This window comes from Paramormyrops kingsleyae, chromosome 19 (genome assembly GCF_048594095.1).
Source record: "Paramormyrops kingsleyae isolate MSU_618 chromosome 19, PKINGS_0.4, whole genome shotgun sequence".
In the NCBI taxonomy this organism is placed as follows: domain Eukaryota; kingdom Metazoa; phylum Chordata; class Actinopteri; order Osteoglossiformes; family Mormyridae; genus Paramormyrops; species Paramormyrops kingsleyae.
The window spans coordinates 11,890,377-11,905,041 of record NC_132815.1 but is presented as its reverse complement, the minus strand read 5'-3'; the positions used below and the strand labels follow the sequence as shown (position 1 = coordinate 11,905,041).

Sequence of the window (14,665 nt, the reverse complement as noted above, 5' to 3'; positions counted from 1 at the left end):
ATCTCTTATGACTGGCAGGTATATTTTTATGGCGATATGAGTACCCTTGCTTTTGTGAGGGAAGTATGTCAGCATGCAGCATTCTCAGCTTTTTCCTGTGTTGACCACAGTAAGCTTCTCTTTTTCTACTTAAAAGTCCTTTTAGAGTAAGCAGGAGCAGCTGTTAGTGGTGGCCCAGGGGTTTGATATATCATTAGCTAATCTCATTTGTTTCTGGTATGACTCTTCATTTCATGCATCAAGCCTCAGAGCTATGTCCTTTGGGCTTAAAGGCGCGTGTAGTTCTGGAGGACCAGGGGGCTGTTAGTGCTGGTCCTGATGCCAGCCTTCACTCGCTTCACCCACAACACTGCTCTTAATTTGCTGATCAGCAAACCCCCCCGCCACCCGCATTAGTTTGAGATATGGATTCCTGCAGACTGACACCAAAGTGCTTGTTTTTCAGCTCCACGCGACGGCCAAGATTCGACAAGGCCCTGAGAGGGAGCCTGCCATTGGTCAGAAGCAGGTGTGCTTCATGAGAGCCCTCCTCCAATTGGCCGGCACGCGGCAACGAATCACGCCCTTGAGCTCTGACTGCACCAGAGTGAGAGAGAGAGAGCGAGATAGAGAGAGAGAGAGAGAGGGTGTACAGGAGAGAGAGGGAGCGTGCGGTCGCGGCTGGGATGCCGTGTTGGAGGAAGTAGCGAAGGCAGCTACGCGCTACAAGAAGAGTGGCGTGAATGTTGCACATCTGACAGAGCCATAGCGTTCTGGGGATGCGGCATGGCTTCACCGTCGCAGTTCGCGAGGTCCTCCAGGGACATTGCCAATGTGATGCAGAGGCTGCAAGGTAGGTGACTCTCAGCTCATTCCCGGGCTGCCCAGCCGACGCCACCTCCGGCTCGACACAGCGAGCCTTGGAGAAAAACCACCACAAGCCTGAAAGATCGCAGAAATGTTTTTTATAAGCTCTTTGCTCCTGCCTCCCTCCTGGGGTGATATGTGGCATTATTTTGTTATTACTGAGCGGCGCTTTGGCCGAAATAAGTCACAGTGCGTTGGGAGGGTGTTGTGCTTCTGCAGAAAGGCCCTGTTCAGGCGGGTAAGGGCTCCTTCTTGACCTTGGTCCCCTGGAGAGGGTCCTGGCGGCCTGGACAACGGCCCAGCCTCATTGGTCTCGCATCAGCAGTCATGCAGCACGACGCCGGTTCCTGCCCTTCCTGTCCGTGTGGTCGATGCAGCTCTTTTCTGTTTGTCGCGTGTACACTTTGGCATGTACCAATCAGTGATGCACACGCAGGCACACACACACACACGCGCACACACACACACACACACACACACACATTCTTACCCATATTCACACTTTGTACACCCAAAAACACACATTGTCTTTCCTACTGACATGCTCTCACTCACATGCATAGATGCATGGTGACAGGCACAAGTCCGTGCACATGCACACACACACACACACACACACACACACACACACAGAACGGAGAGAAACGTAAACAGGACACACAGGTATTTGCAAACATATGCATTCTGATTCCATGCACACACTCTACTCCTTGGGTTACGACCCCAAAATCACACAATAATTACTAAAGCCCTCTGTTCCGTGTTTGTTAACGGTTTGAATGAAAACGATCAGTGACATTAGCAGCACGGGTGGAGGTGTAGTTCTTCATTGGTTAGTTTCCTGCTTTGTGACTGAAGATTGTGTGTATCGCCGTACCGCTCGTTCCGCTCAGACTACCGTTCTGTCCGGGGGAACAGAGGTCAGACTTTGGTGTCAGCGTAAGAGTCTCTCTCAGGGAGGCGGGTCTACTGAGCTCAGCTGTCACTGCGGCCAACAGCACTCAGCCTAGCCCTCTGCATGAACTGAATGCTCCCCGGCCCCTTCACCGGGAGGGCGTTTGATTGGATGTGTCCGTGTGGGATGGCGTTTGATTGGACGTGTCCGTGTGGGATGGCATTTGATTGGACGTGTCCGCTTTACTAACGTCGGCCTGGCGTTAGGCGACTCGGTAGCTCCTCCCCCTCGTGATGGGAACTAGCGGCTGTATTTGATCATGGCCAGAGGTGGGTCCGCTGATGACAGGCAGGTCCCTCAAGGCACTCAGGACTGTTCCTCACCTGCCATTGCTATTGGCTCCAGTACATGACGTTTGCTGGTGCACCCGTTCACTGGTTTCTTCATTTCCTGTTTTCAGTCCTCAGCTTCTTTAACCAGCTAAACAGTTTATATACAGAAGGGCAGGGGCTTGGGCAACAGCAGCATGCAGTATTACCACATTGTTACACAGGACTGGGATGAGATGAAATCGCTAAATGACTCATAAAAAGAATCATTGCAGAATATGAGCTTATCCTGCATCCGGTCTGAGGTGGGCTGTACAGAGCTCCACGTTTTCCAGCATTTCTGCCCCATTACTGCTTTTGTCTTTTCTCTCCAGTTGAGCCCGCAGTTCCCTACTGACCTTGGTTAAGTTTCCCAGCAAGCGACAATGCCTGGTTTTCATTTTTGTTTTTATTTTTTTTAATCGAGTTAGTCAAGACGTCTTGTTCGTCTACATCAGTCTCATAACGGCATGGCTTGTCTGTCTGGATACTGTTAGGCCATAATGGCGGTTCGCAGTGTTGGAGTGGCTTCACTTAATGCATTGATCTGTTCTTCAGTAAATTAAAAGTAAATCTGCCCTCTGAAGAAGGGGGTAAATACATTTCAGAAGAATATTCAAATAGCTAAAATCAAAGGTATATTTGACTTTTCATGTTTAAAGAATCTTTGCTTTTTGCATATTTTGTTTATTAGAATGCAAAGGGAAGGTGATCAGGAACACCTTGGGGTGACAAAGATGACTCTCTTACCTTCCGTTTGTAGACTTCGCCCCGTGGTCGTCTCGTTTCTTAATTACCTGCTACCGGCAGGAAGTGAGTCACCTGTGACTGGGCCCTTGTTTGAATTAAAATGATCCTGTTTTGCATACAGCTTGATGAGCAATTCCCATTTCTGTAATCGCGAGTGAAGCCATTTCTACAACACTCTTTGTTGGCATTTTCCCCAGTTATTTTATATGGCCCTAAATTGCCGTGCTTCAGCTAATCACAGTTAGGATTGAGTCCCCAATCAAACGCCGTGATATTGTGCTGAAAAACATGCCGTAACAAACCTGATCAATTCATACAAATAAGAGTCCCGTCTTATTTTTGATCGGTTTCTGTTTACTCATTAGCAACTGAACTTTTTTTTTTTTTTAACAGTATTTTCAGCTATTTTTTCAGAAGGTTTAATCAGTGATGAACCACAAAGCTGAGCTTGGCGGCATTTCTAGAGGCGCGCGAAACTCCTTTACCCTGCGGTTGTGTCAGTGTTTTTCTGTATTGTCCCTCAGGTGCCAGTGAACCCTTTTTTCTGATTTTTTTTAGTGAGTGCAGTGCATTTCTCATTATTAAAAAAAACCATGCCTAAGTCAGATCTTTTGAGTTACCCAGCGTTCCGCTGTTCTGCCAATCGACGTAAGAATCGACAAACAACTGTTTGGTTGCTGATTTGCACACTGGTGCTGTCTCATAACAACCGATAATGTGACTTCATATACTATTCCTTTTAATATTGATTATTTAAAAATTGTCTTTATATTAGTTACACTTGATTCATTATTTATACTGCAGGTTGCAGTGGTGCTGTTATCTCCTGTGAACCAGTGGTATCATCTAAAAACCAAAAGCACTGATGCACTGCATCGTCGTGGCCCGAAACGTTCACTGCGAAACGTCAACGCAGAGAGGAGAGCTGGGTTGGACTCTTTAGTCTCCTCATGAGTCTGTGACCATCGCTTTACGGTCTGTAAAAGGTTCACGGTCCTTCGTAGGCGAGGCTTTGATGTCAAACTACAGATGTTGGTCATGTTTGAAGTGTTACATCCAACGCCGTTTAGGCAAAACACAGAGCGGCCTGCCCTTCTGAAGGCCTGCCCCGTTAGACGCAGGGTCCCCCGTTGTGGCTTTGGCAGTTTTGAAATTAGCCGGTTCTTTCAGTGTTTCGTCATGTTGGGGCCCTGTTACCATGGTGACTGTCCTTTAGGAAGGAAGCAGCCCGGCCGTCTTGCTCTCTCTCTATTCTCTTCTCGCTCTGCGGCGAATTTCCTGTTTGCGGCCACTTTCGCGGCAAATTGAATCTGACCGGCGTCCACGTCTCCCTGCAGAAACATCTCCGCGGCGTCTGAAGAGCGTCCGCCGGCCACGCGCTCGGAATTACAATTCGGCCATCGCGATTGGCCAGGATTTCACACCAGCCCTGACGCTAAGCTGAAGGCCGCATTCCCGATTTAGCTACTGCGTTTAGGGACAGCCGGCAAATATGGTTTATAAGATTGCTCATTTAACGACTCGCAGGGGTGACATCGCCAGCATCCCACGAAAGGCAGATGTAAAGCCAGAGTGGGACGTAGTCGGAGGATGGAAGACTGTCGCGTGCCGTTTTTTTTTATCCGAAACGCCAACACCTCTTCCTTCCTCTGCCCTGAGGCTTGCGCAGCGTTCCGGCAGAGGGATGGTGAGCTGATAAGCAGCAGCGGAGGAAAGCCCCGTGCTCCTTTACATTTCCATGGCTACCGTCTCCGCACGGGCCGGCCTGTCTGTAGCCGGTACATCAGAGTTGCCTGTATAACAATAGGGGCTTTTGTCTGCTCACTTCAATAATGACTCATGCATAATTGCTGGAATCCATAAATATAAAAAAGGGGGTTTTCTAGAAAGAGGCAAGCCGATGGAAGATAAAGTCTTATTCGCCTGGCGGTGTTAAATCTTGCATTCTTGCCATAATTGAGCACCCCTGAAGTCGGAATGAGCGGGACGATTCCCCCTGAAGCGTAAACAAACTCCATCCAGGGTGGTCACAGAAAGAGAAGAGGTGGAACGTGAATGCAGATGGGGGGAAGATGCGGCGTGTTCGCTGCGCTTGTGGCGGAGTGGCGAGCGGCGTGGCCAGCCAATTAGAGATGCCATATGGCCGAGAAGCCGGGCGTGCAGTGTGGGCACCCTCAGCCTGGACCTTCCCCCACCCGCCATGTGTCTGTCTCCACTGCTGTCACCAGTGTTCGTTTCTGAGTGGTAAAGGAGTCATACAAGCCCCCCCCCCCCCCCCCCTTTGCTCTCTCTCTCTCTGAGCTGAGGGCTTTTCTCCAGAACCTTCTGGGAGACCAGTGGCATCAGTCCCTCTCGCGCTCTTCCCCACGCCCCGTCTGTGTGTGGGAAGGTGACTTTGGGGCTTCAGTGGTGGTGGGGGGGGGGAGGGGGAGGCTGGCAGGGAGACAGAGGAACAGATTCCAGTCCAGACCGTGCTGTTTATCCACTAAGCCACACAGTACCCGGGAGCGCCTTGTGTAAAGCTGCCCCCCCCCCAGCCATGGGTGTTCTTACTAATGCCTTTTGTGAAATGGTGTATTCAGCCTTTACACACCACTCAGCAAAGTGCCGTATTAATCGGTAATTGTCACGCAGCAGTAATTGACACACTGTTTTATAATAAGACTGACTCTTTTACCGTTGTAGGAAAGCGTTGGGTGTGTGTTTAACACAGTGATTACAACAAGCTGGCAGACAATAGACACTCCAGTGTTCGGTCAGTATGTTAATTACACACAGCAAGATTGGCAACTCATCACATCAGAAGGCTTGAAAGAAAGACAGCCAAGGAAATGGGTTTTTGACTGGGTTTTCAGCAGCACAGCTAGACACGTGTGGGATGGTTAGATAGATGGTCAGGTACGAGTTGGTTAGATAGAGTAAAGCTGGTCAGGTACGAGTTGGTTAGATAGAGTAAAGCTGGTCAGGTACGAGTTGGTTAGATAGAGTAAAGCTGGTCAGGTACGAGTTGGTTAGATAGAGTAAAGCTGGTCAGGTACGAGTTGGTTAGATAGAGTAAAGCTGGTCAGGTACGAGTTGGTTAGATAGAGTAAAGCTGGTCAGGTACGAGTTGGTTAGATAGAGTAAAGCTGGTCAGGTACAAGCTGGTTAGATAGATTAAGGCTGGTCAGGTACGAGCTAATTTGGTAGGGGTAAAGCTGGTCAGGTACGAGCTGGTTAGGTAGAGTAAAGCTGGTCAGGTACGAGCTGGTAAGGTAGAGTAAGGCTGGTCAGGTACGAGCTGATTTGGTAGGGGTAAAGCTGGTCAGGTACGAGCTGGTTAGATAGATTAAGGCTGGTCAGGTACGAGCTTGTAAGGTAGAGTGAAGCTGGTCAGGTACGAGCTTGTAAGGTAGAGTAAAGCTGGCCAGGTATGAGCTGGTTAGGTAAAGTGAAGCTGGTCAGGTACGAGCTGGTTAGATAGATTAAGGCTGGTCAGGTACGAGCTTGTAAGGTAGAGTGAAGCTGGTCAGGTACGAGCTGGTTAGGTAGAGTAAAGCTGGCCAGGTATGAGCTGGTTAGGTAAAGTGAAGCTGGTCTGGTACGAGCTGGTTAGGTAGAATAAAGCTGGTTAGTTACGAACTGGTTAGGTAGTGTAAAGCTAGTCAGGTATGAGCTAGTTAGGTATAGTATAGCTGGTCAGGTACGAGCTGGTCAGACTGATGCAGGTTCTGGGTCAGACTGATGCAGGTTCCGGGTCAGACTGGTGCAGGTTCTGGGTCAGACTGGTGCAGGCTCCAGGTTAGACTGGTGCAAGTTCTGGGTCAGACTGATGTACGTTCAGAATGAGGGATCTGGAGATCTTCAGAGCTCAATAAACATCATGCAAATCCAATCAAGAGGAAACCACCTAGTTGTACATGAGCTGCCCCACAGTGCACATGCACAGAGCTTTTATTACTGACTTCTATATTATACCTGCCTTGTACTAGAGAAGGGCAAAATCAGTCAGTGGGCCGCTGCCTCATCTAGGCCAGCCATCAGACGGAAACCGCAGGGCATTTGGGTTGTGTTGCCATGGCAGCCCTCACACGCTCTGGGGCGTGGCTCCGGCCGTGGGTTTGTCTGTGCGTGTGGCGTGTGTGGATGAGGGAGATATGAAACCTTGTTGGTGACAATGAGCAGCGAGGTGGCGGAAGGGGGGGTGGGGGGTGTCCTGTCAGGGCGAAGACGAGGCACCGCGTACCATGTCTGCATCTCCCTCCACCGCCTTGGGAGCGACGCGTGCGACGTTGCACTTCAAGAATGTTGTGGCTGCAGCCAGGAGACAGGAATCAGGGAGTAAATGTGCACATCCATGTAGCATGGGGTTGCCAGATGTGCTCTGGTATTCCCAGCGATCCTCCACCTGTGGGGCTGATTGAGAGTGCTGGGTGCCTGGTGCATGCTATTATTTAGTGACTGCAGGGTTGCCAGATGTGCCCAGTGATCCACCTGTGGGTTGGGATCACGGGGGCCATGTGCCCACAGCCATGCGTTTTATTCTGGGACTCCAGGCTTGCCAGAGGCACTCTGTTCTCCAAGGTAAATGTGCGTCACGTGGCTGACAGAACTGCACATGCGAGGCGCCGGAGGGCAGCGTTGCCGAGGGCGATATCCGTTTCATTTAAGCAGCGCATTTTAAATGCACATTAACCCCATTTCAAAACGCACTCATCTTACAGGGCGGGGGGCCCAGATGAAACGGGTCACAGTGGGGAATTGTGGGGTGTTGGGGGGGTTATGGGTCTAGCTGAACTCTGGCCTTGGGGATGGGGGTGCACCGGGAGATGGTGGGTGAGTGGCGCTGTGCCAGCCGCAGGCGCATGGTACCTCCGTGCCCCTGCCAGGAAGTGGCTCTGTCACCACATCGCATGCACACGCTTCATTTGCCGCGGTGGTTGGGGGGCGTGCTCATCACGCCGCATCTCGCTTTCCTGCCCTTCACACCCCCCCTGCTGGACAGGAAGGGTAATGCCACTGTGCTGCACCAGGCATGCACTGGAGGAGAGGCCAGGCATGCACTGGAGGAGAGGCCAGGCATGCACTGGAGGTGAGGCCAGGCATGCACTGGAGGTGAGGCCAGGCATGCACTGGAGGAGAGGCCAGGCATGCACTGGAGGTGAGGTCAGGTATGCACTGTAGGAGAGGCCAGGCATGCACTGGAGGAGAGACCAGGCATGCACTGGAGGAGAGGCCAGTCATGACTGTGGTTGTAATAAGGGTGCGTGCGTGGGAAGGGGCACACAGGGAAAAGTCAAAGGAGTAAACTGGGGAGGTGCAGTGAGAAGCCAGAGGAGTGAGCTGGGGAGGTGCAGTGAGAAGCCAGAGGAGTAAGCTGGGAGGTGCAGTGAGAAGCCAGAGGAGTGAGCTGGGAGGTGAAGTGAGAAGCCAGAGGAGTGAGCTGGGGAGGTGCAGTGAGAAGCCAGAGGAGTAAGCTGGGGAGGTACAGTGAGAAGCCAGAGGAGTGAGCTGGGAGGTGAAGTGAGAAGCCAGAGGAGTGAGCTGGGGAGGTGCAGTGAGAAGCCAGAGGAGTGAGCTGGGAGGTGAAGTGAGAAGCCAGAGGAGTGAGCTGGGGAGGTGCAGTAAGAAGCCAGAGGAGTGAGCTGGCTTTATATAGTGCCTTTCACAACAGAGTTGTCCCAAAGTGCTTTACATGGATGTGTTGTGATAAATAAAACATCAACCTCACCAACATGACCAGAGCATGTCTCTGACCTGGGCGTAACCATGACCTAAGCATGTCTGACCTGTGCATAACGGTGACCTGTGTGTGTCTCTTACCTGTGTGTAACTGTGGCCTGAGTATATTTCTGACCTGTGCGTAACCATGACCTAAGCATGTCTGACCTGTGCATAATGGTGACCTGTGTGTGTCTCTTACCTGTGTGTAACTGTGACCTGAGTATATTTCTGATCTGTGCGTAACCATGAACTAAGCATGTCTGACCTGTGCATAAAGGTGACCTGTGTGTGTCTCTTACCTGTGTGTAACTGTGACCTGAGTATATTTCTGACCTGTGCGTAACCATGAACTAAGCATGTCTGCCCTGTGCATAACGGTGACCTGTGTGTGTCTCTTACCTGTGTGTAACTGTGACCTGAGTATATTTCTGACCTGTGCGTAACCATGACCTAAGCATGTCTGACCTGTGCATAACGGTGACCTGTGTGTGTCTCTTACCTGTGTGTAACTGTGACCTGAGTATATTTCTGACCTGTGCGTAACCATGACCTTTGTGTGTCTGACCTGTGCATAACGGTGACCTGTGTGTGTCTCTTACCTGTGTGTAACTGTGACCTGAGTATATTTCTGACCTGTGCGTCACCATGACCTAAGCATGTCTGACCTGTGCATAACGGTGACCTGTGTGTGTCTCTTACCTGTGTGTAACTGTGACCTGAGTATATTTCTGACCTGTGCGTAACCATGACCTAAGCATGTCTGACCTGTGCATAACGGTGACCTGTGTGTGTCTCTTACCTGTGTGTAACTGTGACCTGAGTATATTTCTGACCTGTGCGTAACCATGAACTAAGCATGTCTGACCTGTGCATAACGGTGACCTGTGTGTGTCTCTTACCTGTGTGTAACTGTGACCTGAGTATATTTCTGACCTGTGCGTAACCATGACCTTTGTGTGTCTGACCTGTGCATAAATGTGACCTGTGTGTGTCTCTGACCAGTGCGTAACCGTGACCTGTGTGTGTCTTTGACCTGCGCGTAACCATGACCTGAGCGTGTCTTTGATGCGGGATGCAGCTGGTAAAACCCCCTTATGCTGATGAAGGTGTGGTAGTATAAGGTAGCCATGTGTTACCTTCACTCCCTTTTGTTTCATTTGTGGGACAGGGAGGTGGAGACGTTAATGGGGGTTCAGAGGGAATGCTTTTAGGCAGCAGGGTTGCTATGGCGATAGGTAAAAAAAAAAACCTGCGAGCTTTATTCCTTGTGAGAACACCTGTTTCTTACTGCGGGGCATCAATTAGGGCAGATTTATGGAGAGCATCGTTAAGGGGTGGAGACTGGGATGAGGGAAGCTGAAAGGGAAATGAGCATCCCCGGGGAAATCAGGAGCTAAATGGGGGAACAGATACAGCGAGCGAAGGCGTGCAGTGGGGAAATCGGCCATGTTCCTCCCCGCCGCATAGCACTAAGCTAACAGCGCTTAGCCATGCAGTCTGGCCTGTGTCGGATTATTTTGCTCCCTGTCTTGGCCGCACTCTGTTTGATCTCAGCCGTAACAAGAGAAATCGCAGCTTTGCCAACTGTTTTTTGCCGCCGTTACCGCCGTGCATCTGTCACGCTCATGTTTGTGACGACCAGCAGGTGGCGCTCCTTGGCTTTCTTCTTACCAGAGCGGAGTTCGAGCTCCTCACGGCTGCGTTCCCAGACATCTTCAGGAATCGATCGCCGAGGAGGAGCCGTGCCTTTAAGCCCACAGGATAGGCTGTTTGATTTCCGTCTCTGCCAAACTGCCCCATTGCCTTCCCCTAGGAATGCAGAAGTGCAGAGAAGCCGCGATGCGCGCGGTCATGGCCGCGGGCAAGGTCCTAGACGGCGGAGTTTGTTGAGAGGGCCAGGTGGGACACGTTTGCTTCAAACGCCCCCGGGTCGTGGCGCTGGCCAGAAGCGCACGTGCCCACGTGTGCATCCCGCCCCCAGGCCGTCCCGCGTGAAACTGAAGGCTGCCCCAGCTCTGTTCCCCCGCGTTCCTCTGTGCTTTGTGTGCTTTTTAAAATTGTTTTCAGAGGAAAAGCTTCAACTGTGTTTGGTTAAGCCAGGACGAGGAACAGTCGAACTGAATACGCTGAATTAAACCTAAAACCTCACATTCTGAAGTTTCAGAATTTGGTACCGTAATATTTTAAAGGCAAGTTTACTACCCTCCAGCACTCAGCCACCGGACCATCCATCCATCCTCCACCCACTTATCCCGATGAAGGTCACTCTGCACCATGACACTTCAAAGCCGGATCTGGCATCAAAGCCTCTGACATAAACCACAGTCATTTCAGGTGCTACTCCTGAAGCCCATAAACCCAAAAATGATGCAGGTTTCCCCCCCCCCACCCATTCCAAGGCTTCCTGCTTCAGCACCACGGACAGTTCTCGCACACCTGTCCCAGTCTGCAGGTCGGGTAGTAGTGGTCCGTGCCCCCGCCCCCTGCATCAGTATGTCCCAGCATCCTGCCCTGTACAAAAGAAAACAAGACGTCTGTTTGCTTTCAAGAGAGTTATTGTCATTTATTCAAATACATTGATTTCACTGACGTCTTTGGCCTATGGCACACGCCGCTAGCTCATGAATAAATGCAGTCTTACTGCTGGATTAGATAAGCAGTCATGGTAAATGGACAGACGGATAATTTTCCTAACGGCTTCATGTGCGATTTTTTTGCGTGTTTTGGCCGCCACATTTGGTCACTTTAAATGACTTCATTGTTATTTCACGCACGTGAAATGAAATTGCGATTCAGACAGAACAAAGAACAGTCTAATGACAAACACTGAGGAATCAAAGCTGGAGGTGTTGGTAACAAAATAAAAATGATAAACAATAGCAGACAACAATGACAGAAAAAATGACACAGTGCAAATAATGCAGTGACATCTTCACGTTGATGCATTTGACATTGGCATTTCTGATTATTCGCAAATTGGCTGTGAACAACTAGACGGGAATGCTTTGCTGAAAGATTGCAGGAACTCGCAGAAGATGTGTAAGCCAAAAACAATGCTGAAAGTGATTTTATCACATAAAATCACATAATATATACATGTTAGTAATACATAATATTTGTTAGTGTAAGTGCATGTTATATCTATAATATTAAAAGTCTTGGCCTGGGTATGTGTTGTGTCTTTGTCTTAGCAATCAGCCTCACTCATGTGTCAGCTCTCTCTGTTACGGTGGGATCTTATGTTTCTCGCAGTGTCTTTTAAACGTTTCAGTGCCATTGATTCTGCATTTTGAACATTGAGTCCAAAAACGTTGTGCTTCCAGTGCGTACAGTAGCAACTTACAGGGCCGTAATTTAGGTTAGATTGTTTGTATATTATGTAAAAAGGGCTTGATTTTAATGATAGAGTAATTTGACATTCAAAGGATGCAGAGCAGTACTGTTTGTTTAGAAATTGGCAATAATTAGGCTTGTTATGTTATCGCTCAGGCTAGCAGACTGCTATTGTTAGAGGCTAGAGGGGCCAAATCCGAATTCTCAAATTGACCCTAACCCTCACAAATGTGAAGGGGTTACAGTACCAGAAAGCAGTGCTTTCAGGACAGTGCATATAGACAGCAGGCCGTGCAAATCAACACAACCATTTTACAACACAGAATTTTACAAGGGTCCAACATAAGCATTTGTCCAGCATGTTCCCATGCCTGCAGCCCCCAAGAGTTTGACCTCTGCCCTTTGGCCCCTTGCTTCCTTCCTTCCTGTTTACAATCGCACTATATCAGTTTCTTTAAAAAAAACGATTGGCTTTTGTTAAGCATATTGTGAAAGCTTTTATTGCTATAGTCATAATGTGTTATTGAGTTCATTTTAATTTAATCTTAGCATTAGTAATTTACAAATTACTGGAAAATTATGTATAAAACAGAAGAATGCCGGTTATTTTTCAATCTGGAAGAGAGCTGGTCCCCAAACAGCACAAGGCCACTTTGCATTTTCCCACGAGGCCTGGGCTCCGATTGAGAGCATCGTTTGGATCGCATAATTAGCATCGATAATGGCTGATGGGCGTGATTGACACGCTGGAGGAGGGTACAAGGGGCCCGGAGGGGGTCGAGCTGGGGGTGAGAGACAGAGACCAGGCTGACGGCATGTGACAGCTGGCATGAGTTATTAATGACGCTGATAAATGGAAACGTTCTGGTGATGTAGAGCCGCGGTGGGGGGGGGGGGGGCTGCACAAGTAATAAAGGTTTCTCTGTTCATTTCTTTGTTGATGCTGCTGGCTGAGAATCCAGTGGACGCCAGTATGGGGTGTGTGTGATGATGCATGCCACATTCCAACATAAGCCCCCCCCCCATACACACACGCGCACGTGCACACCCGGACGCACACACGCACACAAGTGTAGCTATTCTGTGCTCTGTAATCTTGCCTTGTTGGAAGAACGCTACTTTTGTCTTCAGCGGTTCGGTCCCATGGCGGCCCATCCTGTGTGTCCGTGCTCTGTGTGTGTGTGTCCTGCCAAGGCTACCCCTGCTCCGTAAACACAGCTTACCGTGACATCAGAGGCTCTCTCCGTGCTGATTGGCCGATCGGGGGGAAGCGGATTATTCCTGCAGGCTGCGGGAGGCGGGGGATGAGAGCTCAGGGACAGCGCGCACTGGCAGAGGAGAGCAGAGCGCGGCAGCGAGTCGGGGCGTGAGGCCGTCCGCTTGCAGTCGTGTAGCCACTCGCGTGTTATTCTGGGTTCACCGTCTGGACATTGTGCTGGGGGTGTGATCCCTGCGGGCGCCGCTGCGGCGTTTCCCTCCTCGGCCCCCGCGGGGCGCTGCCTCGCTGGTGCGTGAAGGGCAGAGCATCTGGGATGGCCAGGAAAGCCGGCATGGCCACAAGGAAAAGCACGTCTGTCAGCCTGGTGACGGGCTTCCACCAGTACCTCCGCGGTAGGGAGGGGGCAGGGTCTGTGTTTGTGTGTCTGTGAATGTGCGTCAGTGTATGTGCGTCAGTGAATGTGTCTGTGCATCTGCGCGTGTATCTCAGTGTCTGTGTATCTCTGTTTCTGTATGTGTGACAGGCAGACAGCAGGTAGACAGCAGAAGCTGGATACTGAGTCTCCACACCGCGTTTGACACTCTGAACTCAGCCAAATGCTGCCTGTCCGCCCACACGTGTGATCTGTGTCTAGGCGGGAAGCGACCATGCGCTGCACCTCATGTCACTATCTGCCTGAGATTACCTTGGATGCCAGGGGATAGTGTGGGGGGTGGGGATTGGGAGATGGGGGGGGTCATGGGGGGGTGTGTGTGTTTCTTTATGAGAATTGTGGGTCCCTTGGAGGTTTGAACACCCAGATGTTGCTTCCTGTCTGGCCTGATCTGTCTGAAGTTACTCAGCAACATGGGGGTGTGAGGTCTGGTGTGTGTGTGTGGGGGGGGGGTGGATGGTGGGGGCTATCAATAGCTCATGTTTCTTCAGAACTCACTTCATTAATTCACAAAACTAAAGTCTGGGAATATGCATTGTGTGTGTGGGGGGGTGCTTTTATGTCTGCCAGGGAGGCGGGGTCTTGAGCTGTCAATCACATAGGGTGCTTCTGTCTGTGACAAGGGGGGCGTGGTCCTGAGCTGCCAGTCATACTGGGGGGGAGGGGCAGCTTGAGATCCTTCACAGAGGGCAAGTCAAACCCTGTTTTCAAGAGGCTAAATTGACTAATTTTGAAATAGAAATTTATTTCAGTGATGCACGCCACTGGTTTGCTTTCCAGAAATTGTGCGGTAAAATATATCGAATTGGACAAAGGTTAGGCTTTGGTAGGCTTGCTGTTAGTGATTTTACTGTTCTTACTGTTTTTTAGCAAAAATCTTTGTTAAGCTCTATATGGTTCGGCAGTGCCTTATTATGAAAGGCGCTATATCAAAATTAAATTTTGTAAAAAATTCGAGCTGTCAACCTGCTGTGTTACAGAGCTGCTTGCAGCTCCTGCGTTAACCTCCAGACTCTCATGAACGATTGTTCATTGTTAGACGTTTGCAGCCGTTTTATGATTAGATTCCATTGTGGAATGTGAAATATCCAAGTATTCCGCCTTGGCTTTGAGCTTTG

General features: G+C 50.0%; 1 protein-coding gene across 10 annotated transcripts in view; it reads left to right on the top strand.

Annotated features, from left to right (window-relative positions):
• LOC111856664 (nesprin-1-like) overlaps nt 1-14,665 on the top strand; it is a 141,326-nt gene that overhangs the window by 533 nt on the left and 126,128 nt on the right. For 7 of the 10 annotated variants that reach the window (XM_072703137.1, XM_072703142.1, XM_072703136.1 and 4 more), the window contains exon 1: nt 13,248-13,506. In XM_072703137.1, the coding sequence (XP_072559238.1) occupies nt 13,428-13,506 (79 nt within the window). In that variant the 5' untranslated portion in view covers nt 13,248-13,427. Of the gene's footprint in view, nt 1-445; nt 833-13,246; nt 13,507-14,665 lie in introns of those variants that run through there. The other 3 variants (XM_072703135.1, XM_072703138.1, XM_072703134.1) reach the window with 2 other exon arrangements.